The sequence below is a fragment of the Heliconius melpomene genome, chromosome 17 (genome assembly GCF_056956725.1).
Source record: "Heliconius melpomene rosina isolate 202511_hmr_F chromosome 17, ASM5695672v1, whole genome shotgun sequence".
Classification (NCBI taxonomy): domain Eukaryota; kingdom Metazoa; phylum Arthropoda; class Insecta; order Lepidoptera; family Nymphalidae; genus Heliconius; species Heliconius melpomene.
The window spans coordinates 249349-269631 of NC_140405.1; the positions used below are offsets into that span (position 1 = coordinate 249349).

Genomic DNA, 20283 nt, shown 5'->3' on the forward strand with positions numbered 1-20283 from the left:
GGGTGCAAGTTGTACATAATCCATGTCTTAGTGACAATGCTATGATATAAGTCGATATTGATATATAAAAAGCCTAACTTAATTACACAAACGTAAACTTAGCGACATGAATTTGGAACAGTTTAAATATGATTTAAAATCTATTCCTTGGCATTTAATTACCGCATCTAGTAATGTCGATATTATGGTGGAAATGTTGAATAATTACTTGATATCTTTATTTGACATCCACGCACCAATGCAAAAAGTTATATGTAAAAATACATCAAAGCCATGGATGACAAACATGAATAAATTTATGATGACTCTACGTGACAAAGCTCTAGTAAAAGCACACGCGAAAAAAAATGCTTCATCGATAGATTACTATCGCGACTTACGCCCAATGTTAATAATCAATCCTAATCCATAAATTGCAACCATAGATTGAAATAGACAGAGATGGAGGACGGCATGCAGGTTAGTGATTGGATAGACATGTCGAACAATACAAGATTGACGTTAACTGGAGATAGGAGATACATTATTAACATTGGGCGTTAAAAAATCTTGTTACCTCTGCAACAGATAGGGAAAAGACAGCCTTTATTAATCTATATATATATACAGGATGTCCCAGGAGTCAACGATAAAACGAAACCAGGTGATAGACCAAGTCGTGACAGTTATGAGAAAAATATAAAAAAAAATCTTTGTCATGTTCAAATTTTTCATATTATATTGATTTTAAAAAATATCGGAAAAACCCTGTGATGATTTTTCAAGTCCTAGGACTACAAATATTACTCTTTTTTCATTTGTTTTCTGTAATGTAATCATGAGTAACCCTTCTGTGAATTACAGTTTAAGATTGAAACATACCTGCATCGGTTTTCCATAAAATGGCGTGTTTTTGCCAAACATTAAATTCAAAATATTTAGTACACCCATCTTCAACCGACTGTATTATAAACAAAAAGCAATACATTGTTTTTGCAAGTAGCTTTAAAAGTTGGCGCATTTAATCTGGATTCCGAAATGGTACGACACTTGCTGAATTACTTCTTTGTTGACGAGAGAAAAATCGAAATACACGATAATCGGGATGACTTTCAGCGTTTTGGTATCTTTTCCGATACATTCTAGCTGCGGCATTTGCGTTACATAACCATACTCCATGAATGAAATGCATATTGGCAATGTGTCAAAGACCCAGTATATGGCCTGCGAGAGCTCGGACTCGAGCACTATTCTTATAAGTCCTGGACCAGCCCCTAAGTTGGAAAAGTTCAGGTAAGTTGGATCCGTCATGCACGAGTCTGGAGGCATCGATCATAATCTCCTTGACAGGATAAGAGTTTGGACGGTACCTGCGATCAGAGACCACACCAGTGACCTCCCGCCACTTAGCCCAGGCAACGCTTATCCGACTTGCCTTCCTATTTAACCTGCTCCACTTTGCACGATCGTTTGCGTCCTCGGTGGTTAGACCATTGGCTCTCATGTCCTGCATCACGACATCCAACCAGCGCTTCCTTGGGCGTACGGGAGGTCGCGCCCCAGGAACTGGTACAGCAAGGCACTTGCGTCCGACATAGTTCTTAGGCCGGCGCGTAACGTGGCCAAACCATCTCAAGCGACGCTCTTGGAGCTTATCCGCTACGTCACGGACCCCAAGACTACCTCGAATGAATGTGTTGCGTATGCGGTCAGACCGCGTTACGCCGCACATCCACCTCAGCATCTTCATTTCCGTGACGTGAAGCTCCTGAGTGTGCCGAGATAGTGCTGGCCAACATTCGCTGCCGTATAAAAGAACCGGTCGGACGATGCTCTTGTATATCAGCCCCTTGAGCTTGGGCGGTATTCTGCGGTCGCAGACCACACTAGTGACCTCCCGCCATTTGGCCCAGGCAGCGCTTATCCGGCCATGGACATCGTGGTCGATGCCTCCAGACTCGTGCATAACAGATCCAAGGTACCTGAACTTCTCCGACTTAACGGCTGGCTCAGGACCTATAAGGATGGTGCTCGAGTCCCGGCTCCCGCAGGCCATGTACTCTGTCTTCGACACATTTAGTTTAAGACCGCCGTTCTCAAGCGTGCCCTTCCAGAGGTTCACTTTACGCTCCAGCGTCAGTCGGTTCTCGGCAATGAGTGCTATGTCGTCGGCATACATCATCAGCCATGGAGGCTGGTCCTGGATGTGAGCCGAGACAGTATCGAGCACTACATTGAATAAGAACGGACTAAGAGCCGAGCCCTGGTGAACCCCCACTGTAATCGGGAAGGGTCTAGTGTCGCCAACAGCAGTCCTAACCATAGAAGCGGAATCGTGGTACATGCCCCTGATAATCTCAATATAGGCCTCAGGGATCCCTTTGGATCGCAGTGCCCACCAGATACACTGACGAGGCACACAGTCAAAGGCCTTCTGCAGATCTAAAAAGGCCACGTGCAGAGCTCTCCTTTTTTCCCTGTATGCCTCCATCAAAGTTCTGAGGGCGAAAATGGCGTCCATGGTGCCCGATCCAGGCTGAAATCCATCTTGAGACTCAGAGTCAAGATATGGTTAAAAAGCATGAGCACACCAAGAGAGCCCAACGATTTCCACGCTTCGATCGGAATGTCGTCAGGTCCCACCGCTTTTCCGTTCTTCATGCGTCGAAGGCATATACGTGTTTCGTCAAGGGTTATTGGGGCAATAAGTCCGAGGTTAGGCGGTGGGTCGTGATGAAGACTGCATGGGTGCTGAGTATTCAGCAACTCCTGGAAGTAGCTTCGCCACCTCTCCTTCACAGAGTCATGATTACAGAGCAGCGTGCCCTGGGAATCTCTGACGCAAAGACATTTTGCGATATCTTGCGTTACTTTATCCCGGGAACGTGCCAGTTTGTAAATGAGCTTCTGCCCCTCCACAGTTTCAAGTTTATCATACAATGGTGACAAACTCTCACTGCGGGCTCTGGCTACAGCTCTTTTACTGGCACGTTTAGCTACTGTGTACTCCAGTCTGTCTTCAGGAGAGTTGGATTCCTGCCACTTCTTAAAGGTAGCCTTCTTTTCACGAGTCACCTCCTGGACCTCGTCATTCCACCACCATGTCTCCTTGTCGATGACACGTCCTCCCCTAGAAACGCCAAGAACTCGCCTGCCTGCCGCAATGATTGCCGACTGAGCCCGATCCCAAGCATCCTGAGCAGTCTCGGTGTTAGTCGAAAGATTATGACTTTTCACCTCTGCCAGGAAGTCGGTCTGCATCGGTCCATTCAGCAACCACCACTTGATCCGAGGCCTACGTTTCTTGGCTACTTTCTTCTTCGGAGTGACGTTAAAGTCCATGACAAGAAGACGATGTTGGGCCGTTAGGCTTTCGCCTGGAATGACCTTACAGTTAGTTACCCTGCCCATATGACACCGTCTGGTCAATAAGTAGTCTATTTGAGTTGAGTGGGACCCGCACTTATACGTGATAAGGTGCTGAGAATTCTTTTGGAAGAACGTATTCACGACGGCCAGATCAGACGCAATACAGGTTCTCATAATGTTTTCTCCCTCTGCATTGCGAAGACCGTGCCCAAAACCCCCGTGAACACGTTCATACGGCTCAGCAGCCCTACCGACGTGCCCGATCAAGTCCCCCCCAACTAAGACCACTTCGGTACACGGCACAGCAAGTAGCACTCCTTCAAACTGCTCCCAGAATGTCTCCTTTTCGGCCGGGCTACATCCCGCCTGGGGAGCATAGGCACTGATTAAGTTTGTGATAACGCCCTCAATCAGTACCCTCACTCACATCAAGCGGTCGGAGCGACGGTCAACTTCAAGGAGCCCATTCTGAAGCTCTTCAGAAAGCACTACCGCTACACCGTTTCTACCCGAAGGTGACCCAGTGTATATAAGCCGGTAACCCTGTCCGATGTTACGGGACTTATTGCCCTTCCAGCGTGTTTCCTGGAGGAAGGCACACTGGACCCGACGTCTCATGTGTACAACTGCGAGTTCCCTGCATCGTCCGGTCAGAGAGCCAATATTCCACGTTGCAAAGCGGAGTTTCCTTCTGGGTACTAGCGTCTTTAGCCGTGCCCGTACATGACACGGAGCCCTTGCCCACTTGTCGCAGGTGTAGGGCGATGTGCCTGCGCGTCGTTTTGCGGCGACGCCCTAGCCGTACCCACTCTTTTGTGTTGTCGGTCCATTAAGTGACGGTTGGCGGTTTTTAAATGGAGCGACTGCCGTCTGACCTCCAAAACCCCTTTGTGGGGAAAAACCGAAGGGAGAGGAAAATAGAAGGGGTAGGATAGGTAAAAGGAGGGAGCTAAGGAAAAGAGGAGGGGAAGGGGGGGAGTTAGGACACCATTCTTACGGACTGCATGAGTATGTAAGAGTGGCGGCTCGAGGATCCGGGGTCGCGTACCCGTATGCCCACAAACAAATATCGGACAGATATTAGTCAGGACATCCTCTGGATAATATATATACTAGTGGGCCCGGACGCGGCTACGCCCGCGAAAATATAAGCCTAAATCATTAAAATAAGTTAAAAAATAATAATAAGTGGAGATTTATTATTAGAAAAAATATCTGAGTAACCGAAATGAACAAACAAAAGAAGTAAAAGTAACTAAAGGAAATTCTTAATATTAGAAAAAGTACCTAAAGTTTGCCGTGCGCGCGTAGTAAACATTATTCTATATTAAATAATTATAAATTTTTGCTAACAATATTAAATAAAATTCCAAATGATTTAAATTACGATATTTTAACGCCCAATGTTAATAATGTATCTCCTATCTCCAGTTAACGTCAATCTTGTATTGTTCGACATGTCTATCCAATCACAAACCTGCATGCCGTCCTCCATCTCTGTCTATTACAATCTATGGTTGCAATTTATGGATTAGGATTGATTATTAACATTGGGCGTAAGTGTATAACATCGGTATAGATAACCGAACTCAGATAAATTAATTATAAGCAGCAAATAATTACATAAAAAATAATAGTAATTCGAAAATATATAAAAATTTACAAAATCATCAAAGTCATCTGCCCAACTATAATTTCCATCCATCCAGATGAAATGCTAAAAGTGACTATTATATTTATTTTCATAAGGATGAATATCAAATTATAGAAATCATCTAATTTTTGTTAATGTATACAAATCTATATCGGCGCGCGCCATGTATGCATTAAGCAAACTCACTTTGGGTGACGTTTTCTTAAAACAACAAACTTTGCAAGCCGTTGCTTAGCAACGCGTAGCGACGATTGTTATTAACATGGCGGAATTAATTGCATGTCAAATTAATTATTTTAATATATTGGTATATATCGAAAATATTACAAATATGAGAAAAAAAAGTATCCTATGTTCATCCCGAGACCCTCATGTATCTCTATATGAGTATTTTATCCCCTGGGTACCCCAATGATCCTTATTGAATCCTATACTCTTTACGTTGTTCACAGCAGATTTACCAGTTTTGTTTGTGGTTAACGTGCAAATGGATGAATCGTTTGCTGTCACTGCAGTTAGGATTTGGAACGACTTGCCTGAGAACAGGGCTTGTTAACGTTACCAATTCACATTTAAATTAACGTTAATTACCATATAGATACCCAAGTATAGTTACAATTTGGTAGCGATACTAGGTTACTTAAAGGAATAATAACGTTATAATAAGGTTAATTTTGCGTTAAATATTAACGTGGGTGTATATTTAGGGTTACTTCGAAAGTGGCGATAAAAGTAGCGGGTATAAATTATGCTTTTGTTTTGTTGACTTTACGCGACGTTACCGGTAAGTTTATATTTTTCCTCGCAGAGGCAGAGGGAACCTATTGTTAAGACACTCCATTCCCCACTTTTCGCCGAAATTTGGAGGCATTAGTGTTGAGTGGCGGAACTCAACGCCGCGCTTTGTTTGTCAAAACAAAGCGCGGCGTTGAGTTCAATATGTCAATATTAGCGAAGAAATGAAAATATAAATTTAAATAAATATTTCATCTCCTTGAGTGGCAATCAAACCTACAACCAGTTGATTTTACAGTCACACTTTCTGCTCCTGCGCCACAACTGGCCTGTAAGTATGTACGTGTATATAATACATATATTTATAAAAATGTATATTTGTATGTTAATATTGTTTTTAAATTTTATTTATGGTTTATTTATGTATATCTATTTCATTTTAAATAAATCTTTTTCTATGCCTATACATTTGTCTCCCACATGGCAAGGTTGGCTGGTAGAGAATGCTTTTTAGTGTTAAATCTGCCTTTTGTGCCTGCATTTTTTTTATATTGTGTGCAATAAAGAATTTTAAAATCAAAATAAGTATGCGAAGGTTGAATAATTCAATATCGGTAGGAGAGGTAAGGGTAGACCTCAGTTGACTTTCAAAAACACAAAGATACTGGAGGAAGGCCACGTAAAAAGCATAAAGACCACCCGGAGTGCATGTATGTAGAGGTTGATGTGGCAAAAGAAGTATGTGAGACTGTAGCATTTGACTCTGACTAACTCCCTAGGAATACAGCTTGATGTTAAGTTATGTTAATTAATTGAAAATGTGCATGCGAAACCTAGGTGCATGAGCCTAGCGAGCAAAACGGCTCTCACTTGACCATACAAGCTACAACTGTTCCTCTATTCACATGGAGCCAATCACCGCACTAATTGGCTGCTGAGCTGCTAATATAGTGTCTTTATCACTACTCACAACAACCGCATGCTTGATATAGTTTTGCAGCCATTTGAAATTACATAAATCCTGTTGTTCCTTTCTTTATTAATGAGTTTTTGTTTCTAATTTCTATTGTCGTATTCTATTGTGTATTGTTGTATTCGGGGGACAAAATTTGCTCGCGTCCGTAGGACTTACCATCTAGTCCATTCAAGACCCACCCTACACGTGTCCCCTGGGTGGTGCCAAATGAGCAAAACGCCGAGTTTCGGGCGGCGGTAATAAACCTGAACCAACAAGCCTAACAAGCTTGTCCTTGTTGATGGTAGGAAATGGCCTCAACAACTCGGTCCTTCCGGTCATGTTTCGTGAGGCTGGGGGTCTTGGCTTCATCGCCTGGACCAAGAGGAAGAAAACCTCAATAAAATAATTACCCTAATCCTAAGGTGAGGACTGCGCCGACAGGACGAATGGCTGGAGGGATTCCAGTTTCTAGCACCAACCTCGATGTGACAGGCCAACATCGTTGAATTGTGCCTTCTTATAGGGATGGGCGTCACCCTATAAGCGACCGTTTAGATCGACCCTACTCGTGGGAACAAATATGAATGAACCCTTTCAAAACACCTCAACCAAAACAAGTCAAAAAACACTAACCCAACAAGTGTTCCATCCAGCACTTTTCAATAGGCCACGATCGGCTTCCTTAAGCGATATGCCCAAACCCGAAACCAAACAAAGGGATGAAAAATCAAGTGACACAGTGGAACCAACTGAAGTCGTGTCTATCCAGCAATCACCACCACCTTGGCAACGCGTACCACACACCAATAAGCGTAAAAGAACTAGCGACTCTCCACCTAATGCTGCTTCTGTAACAGTATCAAACAGATTTAGATCTCTACCACTGGATCAAGCTGAAGACCAAAATAATGACTCCGCAAGCCTAAAGCCAAATAAGCCCCCTCCTATTGTTCTTTATGGAATAGAAGATGTTAATGAACTCTCAAAACTTATAGAATCAGTATGCGATCCCAAGCTATTTAAAATAAGAATAGTAAACAAAAATTTACTCCGAGTCCTTGTGGATTGCTCTGAAACCTATAAAGATGTTATCTCGACAATAAGAAGTAAAGGATTGATAGGTCACACCTTCACGCCAAAAGATAAGAAGGCCTATCGTGTAGTAATTAAAAAATTGCACTACTCAACTCCACACAGTGAAATCATCAATGCGATAGAATCTTCAGGAAATAAAGTCCGTGGGGAAATTATTAATGCCCGATATGGCCCAGACAAAATTCCATCTTTTACATTCTTCGTTAATTTGGAACCTAATGTAAATAACAAAGCAGTTAAGGACATACAGTATATTTATCACCAGAGAGTTAAAATAGAAGACCCTCGTAAATCAACAACAATTGTCCAATGTCAGCGCTGCCAACAGTATGGTCACTCCAAGAACAACTGCATGAGGCCTTTTAGATGTGTCAAATGTGGAGAAGGACACAAGACTGCAGACTGTTCAAAGAAAGATCGCAACAGTCCTGCTAAATGCGCACTGTGCTCACGCGACCACCCAGCAAACTATAAGGGCTGCCAGGTGTACTTGGAAATCTCATCCAGAAGGGGTAATCGCGCTAAAAATCCTCTCACTGGTCCTCCAAAGAACGAAAACATTAATGAAAGTCAAACACAAAGGCTAGCCACCAAGACCTCTATAAAACCTGACACTCAACCACGTGACAAACCCAGCTACTCTGATATCACAGCAAATAGATACCAAAACAACTCCAGCACTGAATTTCAAAGCAATTTTGAACAAAGCCGCATCGAAGTTATCTTAACAAAACAATCTGAAAAGATAGATCAACTCATTCAACAGATAGGTACTCTCTTAAACCTATTGACCTCAGTCGTTGCCAAGTTACATTCTTAGTTCCCTTACGCATTGCAACCTGGAACATAAATGGACTATCATCTAACATATTGGAACTTGAAGCATTGATTATCAGTAATAAATTAGATATTGTTCTGATTTCTGAGTCCCATGCTACCAAGAACAGTTCGTATCGCATAAAAGGTTGTAACATTTACTTTACTCCCCATCCTGGTGATGGCAAAGCTCATGCAGGTACTGCAATAATCATAAGATCAAATCTCAAGCACACTGTATTGGAGAACTACGCTACCCAGCACATACAGGCTACTACAATTAGATTAGACGACCGTACTGGCCCTATCACATTCTCCGCCGTCTACTGCCCACCTAAACACAAAATATCTTCCGAATTGTTCTGCGACTTCTTTTCTCAACTTGGAAATAAATTCATATCTGGAGGTGATTGGAATGCGAAGCACACTTTCTGGGGTTCGCGTATTACTCTACCAAGAGGCCGATCTCTTAAAAGCTGTCTCGATGCTCTTCACCTTACTCCAATATCTACTGGCGAACCAACGATTTGGCCAACGGATCAAAAGCGGTCTCCAGATTTACTAGACTTCTTTATTACCAAAGGAATCAGTCATCTCTATTCTACCGTTGAATCAAGCCTAGATGGATCATCTGATCATACACCGGTAATCCTCACGTTGAGCACCTCTATTGCTTATGTTGAACCAGCTGACATGCTATGTAATCGAAAAACAGACTGGCAAGGGTTTCGTAACTACCTAGAGGAAAATATTCAACTAAATGTTCCTTTGAAAACCCCCGAAGATGTTGACAAAACCTGCGAGTCCCTCACAAATTTGATTCAAGTGTCTGCGTGGAAAAATTCACCTTACTTACCTCATTCAACAGCTATGAGTGTCCAATCTGCAGATGTCAAGGCGAAGATCGTCGAAAAGAGACGACTACGTAGAGTTTGGCACCAATCTCAGCACCCTAAAGACAAAACAGCCTTTAACAAAGCTGCAAAAGAACTCAAGTTGCTACTACCAGAAATTGCTAACTCTTCACTCCGTTACACCCTTGAAAAAGTGTCATCTCAGGGAAAAGGTGAAACTTCACTCTGGAAAGCTACTAAAAGCCTAAAAAAGCCCCAAGAACATATTCATCCTCTTAAATATTTAAATTCATGGGCGAGAAAGGACGCTGAAAAAGCAGAAGTGTTTGCGAATCATCTGGAGAATGTGTTTAAACCTAATGATGGTATCGAAGACTACGACGTTGATGATCTACTCCGCCGGGATCTCCAGCTGTGCTTGCCACTCAAACCTACATCACCAAAGGAAATCGCCAGCGAAATTAGGCGGTTGAATTCAAATAAGGCCCCTGGATTTGACTTAATTACACCCACTATAGTTAAAAAGCTACCTCGAAAATGCATTACACTACTTACCTCAATCTTCAATGCAACTCTAAGATTGTCATATTTTCCAAAAATGTGGAAAGTATCGGAAATCCTTATGATCCACAAACCCGGGAAATCACCCCATGAGGCCTCATCTTATCGTCCCATTAGTCTCACTCCAGTGCTTTCAAAATTATGGGAGAAGATTTTCTTAACCCGTCTGAAAGAAAACATAGACCACTACAACATTATCCCCCAGCATCAGTTTGGATTTCGGAAGCATCACTCCACAATAGAACAAATACACCGAGTCCACAACGAAATCAGACGCTGCTTTGAGATGAAATTGTACTGCTCGGCGGCATTCCTTGATGTTCAGCAGGCCTTCGACCGAGTTTGGCATAAGGGACTCCTATACAAAATAAAAGACAAACTTCCGCACTCGCTCTTTCTAATTATCAAGTCCTACCTCGAAGACAGGCTTTTTCAAGTAAAGCAGAGAGATGCCAGATCTACACTTCGACCTATAAAAGCCGGTGTTCCTCAGGGTTCGGTACTTGGCCCTGTACTTTACAACATATTTACATCAGACTTACCAACATACAAAGATGTAACCATTGCGACATACGCCGATGATGTAGCTTACCTCGCTAGTGATGATCTCCCTTCAACGGCCAGCAACAAACTTCAACGCATACTTGATTGCACTTATAGATGGATGAGAAAGTGGCGCATCCGGGCTAGTGCTCAAAAATCGAACCACATTACGTTCACTTTGAGAAGGGAAAACTGCCCTCCTGTCAGTTTTGGAGATGTTACACTGCCGGAATGCGATCAGGTAAAATACCTGGGTTTTAACTTGGATAGAAGGCTCACCTGGACCTATCACATTAAGAAGAAACGCGATGAAATTAACCACAAGTTCCGAGGTCTATATTGGCTCATGGGTAGAAACTCTGTCCTATCTGTTGATAATAAGCTGCTGATTTACAACTCCATCCTAAAACCTATCTGGACTTATGGAATTCCCCTATGGGGCACTGCTAGCAAAAGTAACATCATGTGCATCCAACGAGTTCAAAATAACATTCTGCGTAACATAGCAAATGCCCCGTGGTTCTCAAAAAACGACGAGATCCACGAATATCTTAATGTCCCCACTGTTCAGGCTGAAATTGAAAAACACAGGAAGAAGTACGCATACCGTCTCTCGATCCATCCAAATGTCCTGGCAAATGATCTTTTAAAACCCTTACCTAGAAGGCTGAAAAGAAAGGATGTGCTATATAAAGGCAGACGAGTCGCTGGCCTCGTCGCCTAAACGTCTTATCTTAGTGCAGCATAGCTTTTCCGTTTCCTATAGGCTTCTTACTAGTTCTCCTTACTTATTTGACTATTATATTTTGCACTAACTATTGAATATACTTTTTTACACTTACTTGCGAAGTTCTTGAACATTTCCAATTTTTGCAGCTTTAAAATATCTTTTTTCTGAAAATAATAATAAGTATTAACAATAAATCTGATCAAAAAAATTAAATTCTTGTTATAATTTACTTTTAAAATTATTTACTTAACTTTATATACCAAAACAAATATATTCTCAATTTAGAACATAAGTATATGAGATTGAAAATTTGCAATGATCACAAACCATTATAGACATATTCAGCGGCTATCAGTGCTACTCCTATTGAAGCGGCCAGGTAATATCCATTACGGCCACGTTGCGGACGTCGCTCGGCATTGTTCATGCCACAAGTAAGGCATCTACGAACTGGCAAAACGGTCAAGGCTAGGCGAGATTTAGTTGAAGTTCTACGAGCTGTTCTAATGACTGCAGATCTCAACGTAAGCAGAGACGACATTTTATGGCTCTATTAGATTTAAATTAAACTAGTCCAATAACATATACAATTTAAAGGTAGGCGGAGCTTCCGCATTATTTTTTTATATATTTTACAATCATATTTATTATTTTTTGTTAAATTCGTATTTTCTTTTGTCTTATCATTATTGTTGACACCATCTTTGACAATAGATAGATTATAGAATATAGATTATAGACCTCAGTTAGACAGCTGTTTTGACATACCGTTATTTGTAAGTTCTGTAGAGAACTGCAAGGGGTCTACATGGGCGAAAAAAAAATTAGGGTCAATGGCAAGAAATTACAAAAAAAGAGTGCTATTTATATAAATATTTGACATAAAAATTAAAACAAATAATAATATTATTAATATAATCGGTCTCAAACTGCTTATGATGTGGAAAGCTTCTTGTGTATTTATTTGCAAAAGACCTATTTCTCTATACAGCTGGAGTCAATTTTACGTGATAATGAAGCGTTATTATTGGTGTATGTTCGTTTTATTATGGATCAAAATATCAATGAAGAATTGGTATTTGCGAGAACTTTAACAACCGATACTAAAGGCGAATCAATATTTCATGTTTTTAAGGCTTATTTTTTGGAATAAAAGGCTTATTTGTTGGAAGCAATTCCTATGTCCAATATTATATCGGTAGCTACAGATGCAGCATCTGCTATGGTGGACCTTGGACTTCACTGCTGTTAGAAATTTAAATATTTCAAGGTAAATAACAGGGGATCCATCTAAAACTGAAAAACATGATAAGGGTCTATGATAGAAAAAAGTTTTGGAACCTCTGATCTAAAACGTTACTTTATTCATCCTTCACCTGATTGTTCAATTTTAATATTCAACTTACACGAGTTTGTAATAATCAAAAAAAAAAAATTGTTATAAACAACGTTAAATATCTTTTAACAACGTAATATCTATTTTATATCATATTCTTTTTTTCTGAACGCTACTTGCGGTTTGACTTTTATCATTGATGTCGTCTCCTGACGCACTTCGCCTTTCAAATGACAGTTCAATATTTTTTTATTTAATTCAAAGGTGTTCATATATAATGAATTAGACTATTGTTAATAAATCAAATATTACGCTGTACATATTAGTATCAATGTTGAAGTAATAGTTTAATAATAAATCTTTGTGTCAAAGAACTATAACGTGGTTTTGATAGGTTTGTTTATACTTTATACTTACAGTAGCCACCATTTATGTGTTGACATATGAAGTGTGTCTGTTTGTATATAAAAAATCGCGGGGAAACGTTGTTTATTGAAAGCAAATGGCACTGGGTGGAACTGCGCTTCTTCAAAACGCCACAATGCTGGAGCAGCTCCTCGAAGAAATTAATTTCCAACGGACCAAGGAAATGCGACAGCTGATGAAAGACGGTAAGTTTTGATAGTGTAATTTATTGTTCAATGTTTTCGTTGTTTAAACGAAATTTATTGTAGCATATATAATTTATGACTTACAAATTACGTACATAAATCAATCTTTCGAACATAAATGAGACGAAAGATATCAAATTAATAACATACGTTACTATTTAGCATGACTGTTTAATTAAATACATCTAGCCCTAATTTTATTGATTATGTTCATTACATCATATTTATTTTAAGGCTGTTTATTTTTTTACTAATTCACCTAATATCAATAATGATATTCTTATTGGAATGATCACTACAGGGAAGTGTTTTATATAATAATAATAATAATGATACTCTTTATCATCCACCCATAATGAAAACAGCAATAAAATAAATAACTGAAAAAAAATATATATACAAGAGGCGACCTTATCACTAACAGTAACAGTGATCTCTTCTAGGCAACCTTAAAGCATAAGTAGGATATAAAGGGGAGGAAAAGGGTTGGGGTGTAAATAATAATTATAATAAATTTATAATTCAAACAGCATACATGTAATATATATATTTATATATGATTAATACATGCATATATATGCATAATATATAATTATTAAATTAAATTAATTTATAAATAAACATTAGAAGATATGAATATATATAACTAATTAAACATACACATATATTATACATATTGTATAACTATAGGATAAAGATAGTTGTCGACACATGACTGTCAAACATGGGCCCTTACAGATAAAATAAAAAGCAAAATAAGAACCACTCAAAGGGCCGTAGAAAGAAGTATACTGAGACTTAAAAAAGTGCAAATAATAAGGATTACAGCCATAAGAGAACAGACAAAAGTGCAAGACACACTTACCATGGCTCTTAAGCTAATGTGGAAATGGGAAAGAATTGGACAAGCTGGTGGAGGCCTACAACAGGAGTCCAACAAAAAAAATGCAAAACAATAAAACTATCCTTACTAACTAATTAGCTTTAAAGTATTGGTGTTGCTAACAATTTTTTACTAAGTATATTTCTTCTTTAATTTGGAAATAAAAGGCTTTATTATTATTTTCATTATTATAACTATAGGTGACATTGTAAGGATTTACAAAAAGGCAGTTCAGTAATAGTTATGTTTAAGTAGTAGTTTTTTAAAAACAATTTTTTATTATTTGTTAATAAAATGAACTAACTTAACTTTTTAATATTTTCAATTTAAAGATTTTCGATTGACTCAAACAAGCTCATATTCCGGAGTTATGGAGTTTTTATGGCCACCTTCCAGTTCCATCAACAGACCCTGGTTACCATTTAGTTTGGGGGACGAAATTACCCGCGTCCGTAGGACTTACCACCTAATCCTAGGCTCACCCTACACATGTCCCCCCGGTGGTGCCAAACGGGTAATAACGCCGAGCAACAGGCGGCGGTACAATAACCTGTCTTCACCGGTAATCCACATGCCAAGAGGAACTAAATACCCTCTAAAAGAGTGGCAATAGCACCCTGAATAAGTGTTATTAGAAAACCTTCCACCTACTTTTTATGGTTAATGACAGATAACGAGAGTGATATGTCATGCGCTCCGGCTGACCCGGGCTGGAGGGTGAGAAATTTGCTACTGAAGACTACATAGAAGTGGGCGACCAGGCCTCTATGGCAGTGAATGTTACTGGCAGCAATAAGAAATTTGTGCAACAAGCCTTCCACAGAAGCTTCTTCATTACTAGACCGAGAAGTGCTTCTCTTGGCAACATTAAAAACACCACCACCGGTGAGATTCTTGATGCCTCCAATATTAACCAAGAAGAGAACACGGATCTAGCTGGTCCTCCTGATTGGCAAAGAATTCCCACGCTCAGAAATCCTAAGTGAAGAAAAACTTCTACATCACCATCTCCAGAACGAGTATATACTAATAATAGATGCCACATCCTACCTGTAGAATCAGTTAACGAAAATGAGAACTCAGGCCAAGTGAGAAAAATAAGCAAACCCCCACCTATTATCCTTTACGGAATTGAGGATATTAATAAGTTAACAGATCTGCTAGTAACAGCTGCAAATCAACAACAGTTCACCTACAAAATTGTCAACCGAACAGCTAAGGATAAGCTGTGTTGATGTGGAAACGTACAAAAATATTATCTCTGTAATCCGCGAAAACCAACTTATAGGCCACACTTTTAATAGAAAAGACCAAAGATGCCACAGACTGGTAATAAGAAACCTACACCACTCTACACCACATGAAGCAATAAAGGAAGCTTTTGAGAACACTGGCAATAGTATAACTGGAGAAATTATTAACGCCAAGTATGGTGCTGATAAAAAACCTACGTCTACCTTCTTTATTAATCTCTTACCAGGCCCCAACATTAAATTAGCTAAAGATATCAAAGTGGTATACTATCAAAATGTAGTGATTGAAGACCCAAAAAAGCGGAAAACAATAGTACAATGCCAAAGATGCCAGCAATATGGGTATTCAAAAAATTATTGCATGCGGCCTTACAGGTGTGTAAAGTGTGCTCAACCACACAAAACAGCAGACTGCCCTAAGAAAGACCGCAGTACTCCAGCGACTTGTGCATTGTGCTTAGGTTCTCATCCGGCAAACTACAAGGGGTGCGAAGTATACAGGGAAATATTATCTAGGAAGTCTAAGAAACAAATCCCTAATAGACGAACCATGGAATCGCTTGGCTCAAAAAGAACTGAGACTATACCTCCAACCAAGACATCTACCGCAGAAGAAAGAAACCTATCATCCCCACAAAAAACTTATGCCGATGTTATTAGAAACTCTCCACCTAGAAGCGAAGAAAAATCAGAAAAAATTACAACTCAAAATAAACTGGAACTTTTATTCGAGAAACAGTCTGAAAAAATGGATGTTATCTTACAACAAATGAGTACCTTATTGAGTCTCATCACAAACCTGTTGAATAAATTAACAAAATGACGTCTCTTAAAATTGCTACGTGGAACGTGAATGGGTTAGCACCAAATAAACATGAAGTAGAAGTACTAATTAACGTCCACAAATTAGATAATATTCTACTTATATCAGAAACTCATTTCACAGAGCAAAGCCTAATAAACCTACCTAATTACAATATCTATGCTACAAATCATCCCGATGGCACGGCTCATGGAGGCACAGCTGTAATTATTAGAAAATCAATCCAGCACCACCAATTGCCAGGGTACATGACTGAACATATCCAAGCTACTACTATCTGCATACATGACAAGGATGGAAACTTGAATGTGTCAGCAGTATATTGCCCTCCAAAGCATAAAATGACAGAAGAATTATTCACGCTCTACTTTGATACATTAGGCACTAGATTCCTGGCAGGAGGAGATTGGAATTGTAAGCACACGCACTGGGGGTCGAGACTGGTAACTACACGCGGGAGAGAACTCAAGAAAACATTAGACAAAAAATATTTGTCTGTGTTTGCAACTCCCGAGCCAACTCACTGGCCTACAGATCCTAAGAGATTACGTGATCTTCTCGATTTCTTTATTTCTAAATCTCTATCTTGCTTTACCAATGTTGAATCTTGTTTAGATGGCTCCTCCAATCATATACCGGTCATACTTACGGTGAGCAACTCAGTCTTATTTTACGATAAAAAGCCAATAATAAATTCACAGATTGGTTGTCATTTCGCGATGTGGTCCAAAACGAGCTACATCTGAAAATATCTTTAAAATGCGCAGATGACATAGATAGTGCCACAGAAAAATTTACTCTTGTAATTCAGAACGCTTGTTGGCGATGTACTCCAGAAATCGTCTCAGATAATAATAGTAAACAACAGGTAGTTCCAATAAAATTACGAGAAGAAATATTAGAGAAACGCAGATTGCGCCGAGTTTGGCACACTAGCAGACATCCGTCGGACAAGGCAAAATTAAATAAAGCTGTCAAAGACCTTAAGAAAAGTATTCTTGATGCTCATAATGCAACAGCTGAGGCTTTCATGGAATCCTTGACTCCAACTGCTTCCACAAATTACTCACTGTGGCGTACATTTAAAAGTCGCCATCGGCCGCTGATTTCAAAACCCCCACTCAGAGGCCAAGGTACCGAATGGCTAAGGATAGAATCACAGAAAGCTGATGCTTTTGCTGAACATCTAGCAAAAAAAACGTTCACCCCTAATCCTAAAATACATGGTATTGATGATTCTTACATACATAAAAAACTCCATCAAGATCATCAATTGGACCTCCCGTTGCAACCTACAACACCGAAGGAATTAATTAAGAATATAAAAATGATGGATAACAGAAAGGCACCAGGATTTGATTTAATTGATAAAAAAGTACTTGAAGAATTACCCCGCAAAGCGATTGCATTTTTAGACAACCTTTTTAACGCAATCATGAGAGTTAGTTACTTCCCTGCCATGTGGAAAGTTTCTCAAATTATCATGATCTTGAAACCGGGAAAACCAGTTCACGACATAACTTCATACCGCCCTATTACTCTTTTACCTGTTGTTTCCAAGTTATTTGAGAAAATATTTCTCTCTAGGCTGCTGAAATCCATCCATGAAAGATCAATAATACCCAAACACCAATTTGGGTTTAGGTCAGAACATGCCACTGTAGAACAAATACACAGAGTTTGCAATGTCATCCGGAGTGCCTACGAGTGTAGAGAGTACTGCTCTTCAGCTTTCTTAGACGTACATCAGGCTTTCGATAAAGTCTGGCATACTGGGGTACTATTTAAAATAAAAACTCTCCTACCGCATACGTTCTACAGTTTCCTAGAGTCTTATTTATCTGACAGAATATTCCAGGTAAAAGAAGGTTCTGCTACTTCAACCTTTTATGGTGTACACGCTGGAGTACCCCAGGGGTCAGTCTTAGGACCCATACTGTACACAATCTTTACATCCGACTTGCCTGAGATTCCTGGTGTTACTGTTGCAACATTTGCAGATGACACTGCACTAATGGTTAGGGCTGGATGCCCCAAAGCAGCATCTGAGATTCTGCAAAATCAACTTGACGAAATCGGGAAATGGTTAGAAAAATGGAGGATCAAAGTAAATACTACAAAGTCATCACATGTCACTTTTTCATTGAGAAAAGATAATTGTCCACCTGTTACTCTAAACGGTCATCCACTTCCTCCCGCAGATTCGGTCAAATACTTGGGTATGCACCTTGATCGTAGATTAACATGGAAAAAGCACATAAGAACCAAAAGGGAAGAATTAAATTTAAAATATAAAGGATTGTACTGGCTACTCGGCAGGAACTCCAAATTATCTCTGGACAATAAACTATTGATTTATAAAACTGTACTAAAACCCATCTGGTCGTATGGTATACAACTGTGGGGCTCTGCTTGTGATAGTAATATACAGATGATACAAAGAGCTCAAAATAATATTCTCAAACAAATAGCCAACTTACCCTGGTCTATAAAAATCAATGAAGTCCACGAACACTTAGCTATTCATACAGTGAAGAATAAAATATTTTTTTTATCCTCTAAATATAAAACCAGATTGTTCAAACACCCAAATCCACTGGCTAGCCAATTAATCAGCCAGAACATGACAAGCCGGCTAAAGAGACGCTACATTTTGCAAGCGCCACAGTAGTTAAACTATCTATGCGAAGCTTTATCTAATGCGATGCAAGCTTCACCCGCCACATTCCTTCAACTAATCTGCTCATAGTCTTCGGACTGATTGCATGATGAGCTCAAATTAAAAAAAAAAAAAAACCATTTAGTATAAAAGTACTTGTCAAGATAAATCAAATGAGCCCACACTCGATGGGCTGTATCGTTTAATTACAGAGTTCCTATGGCCACCTTTCAGCTTCATCAACAGATCAGCTCTATGTCATTATAATTTTGCATTGTCATCCAATTTATACATGCATGAAAAATTTCAGCTTAATTGGAAACCAGGAAGTGGATCAAATTAATTTGCAAGATTTGATTACAGATAATGAGACAGGTGAAAGTAAATAAAAGCTTGTAAAATAGTAAAACATTTTGCCCTTTTCTGATAGTCAAAGATAATACTAAAAGAATTACTGAGGAAAAAAGAGGAGTGGGAAGGACTTTTTAGAATTAAATTTCATTCAGAGCATAGATATTGGAAATGAGAGTGGCCCAAAAATATTGAAATACTCTTTTAGATGTGTTGTATAGTACACAGTTAAGAAGATGGAGAATAGGAATATTGGTATTTCTGGGAAGTCACTTTCTATAGAAGTCAGAAATAAACCCATACTTTTTAAATCCAAAAATGAACAAGTTGTTGTTGCTCAACTTTGTTAAATTACTCCTCGTTTAAATCAAGATAACAAGAGTCAGCATAATCAAGAATTGGTACATGGAGACTTTGTGCAAACACTATTTTTATTGGAATAGGTAGGAAATTACATAGCTTGAAAAGATATCCTACTGATGCAAACATATTTCTGCTCACCTGGCTCACTTGCAGATCCCAGGACATATTATAATTGATTTATTTATTTATTCATAAGGCCTACCAACAATTGACACAATCATCACATGTAATTAAAAGTAAATCATTTGTTATTGCTCAATCATTTAAAGGTGGGCCCCACCATGCTCCACATGCAATAACAATTTTGAAAATAAAAACAAACAATAATTTAAAAACTAACGTAACAAAAACAATAATAAATTTCACATGTTCACACAAATTGTATTTTTTAAGATAAAAAACAATTACAAAAGTGCATTGATACATTATTCGTATTAGTTTTACATAAAAGTAAAGATTCTTATTATTTAGCAATTAAAAGACTGATTGACGGGTTAACGGAGCCTTAGCTGCATTGATGAGACAGCAAAACGTCAGCACAACTGTGCGTTTGTAAACTATAAATATAAATAATAGTTCCCCACATAAGAAAACATAATACATTGTGTTTTGTAACAACACCTAGTATATATTTATACCAACTCTGATTAACTCACCATCTTTGATAGATGGCACAAGGTACTGCAAAGTTCATCCCACGGGATAAGTGA

General features: G+C 39.1%; 2 protein-coding genes across 7 annotated transcripts in view; one reads left to right on the forward strand and one right to left on the reverse strand.

Moving 5' to 3' along the window:
- LOC146529762 (mitochondrial disaggregase-like) overlaps positions 1-12028 on the reverse strand; it is a 15798-nt gene extending 3770 nt beyond the window's left edge. The window contains exons 1-2 of one of the 2 annotated variants that reach the window (XM_085200543.1): positions 11622-12028; positions 11407-11458 (exon numbers count right to left, since the gene is read on the reverse strand). In XM_085200543.1, the coding sequence (XP_085056669.1) occupies positions 11407-11458; positions 11622-11835 (266 nt within the window). In that variant the 5' untranslated portion in view covers positions 11836-12028. Of the gene's footprint in view, positions 1-6707; positions 6800-11406; positions 11459-11621 lie in introns of those variants that run through there. The other variant, XM_085200544.1, reaches the window with a different exon arrangement.
- A 798-nt stretch (positions 12029-12826) lies between these two features.
- Positions 12827-20283, forward strand: part of LOC146529763 (uncharacterized protein KIAA0930 homolog) — a 41121-nt gene continuing 33664 nt past the window's right edge. For 2 of the 5 annotated variants that reach the window (XM_085200547.1, XM_085200548.1), the window contains exon 1: positions 12827-13241. In XM_085200547.1, the coding sequence (XP_085056673.1) occupies positions 13133-13241 (109 nt within the window). In that variant the 5' untranslated portion in view covers positions 12827-13132. The remainder of the gene's footprint in view (positions 13242-20283) is intronic. The other 3 variants (XM_085200546.1, XM_085200545.1, XM_085200552.1) reach the window with 3 other exon arrangements.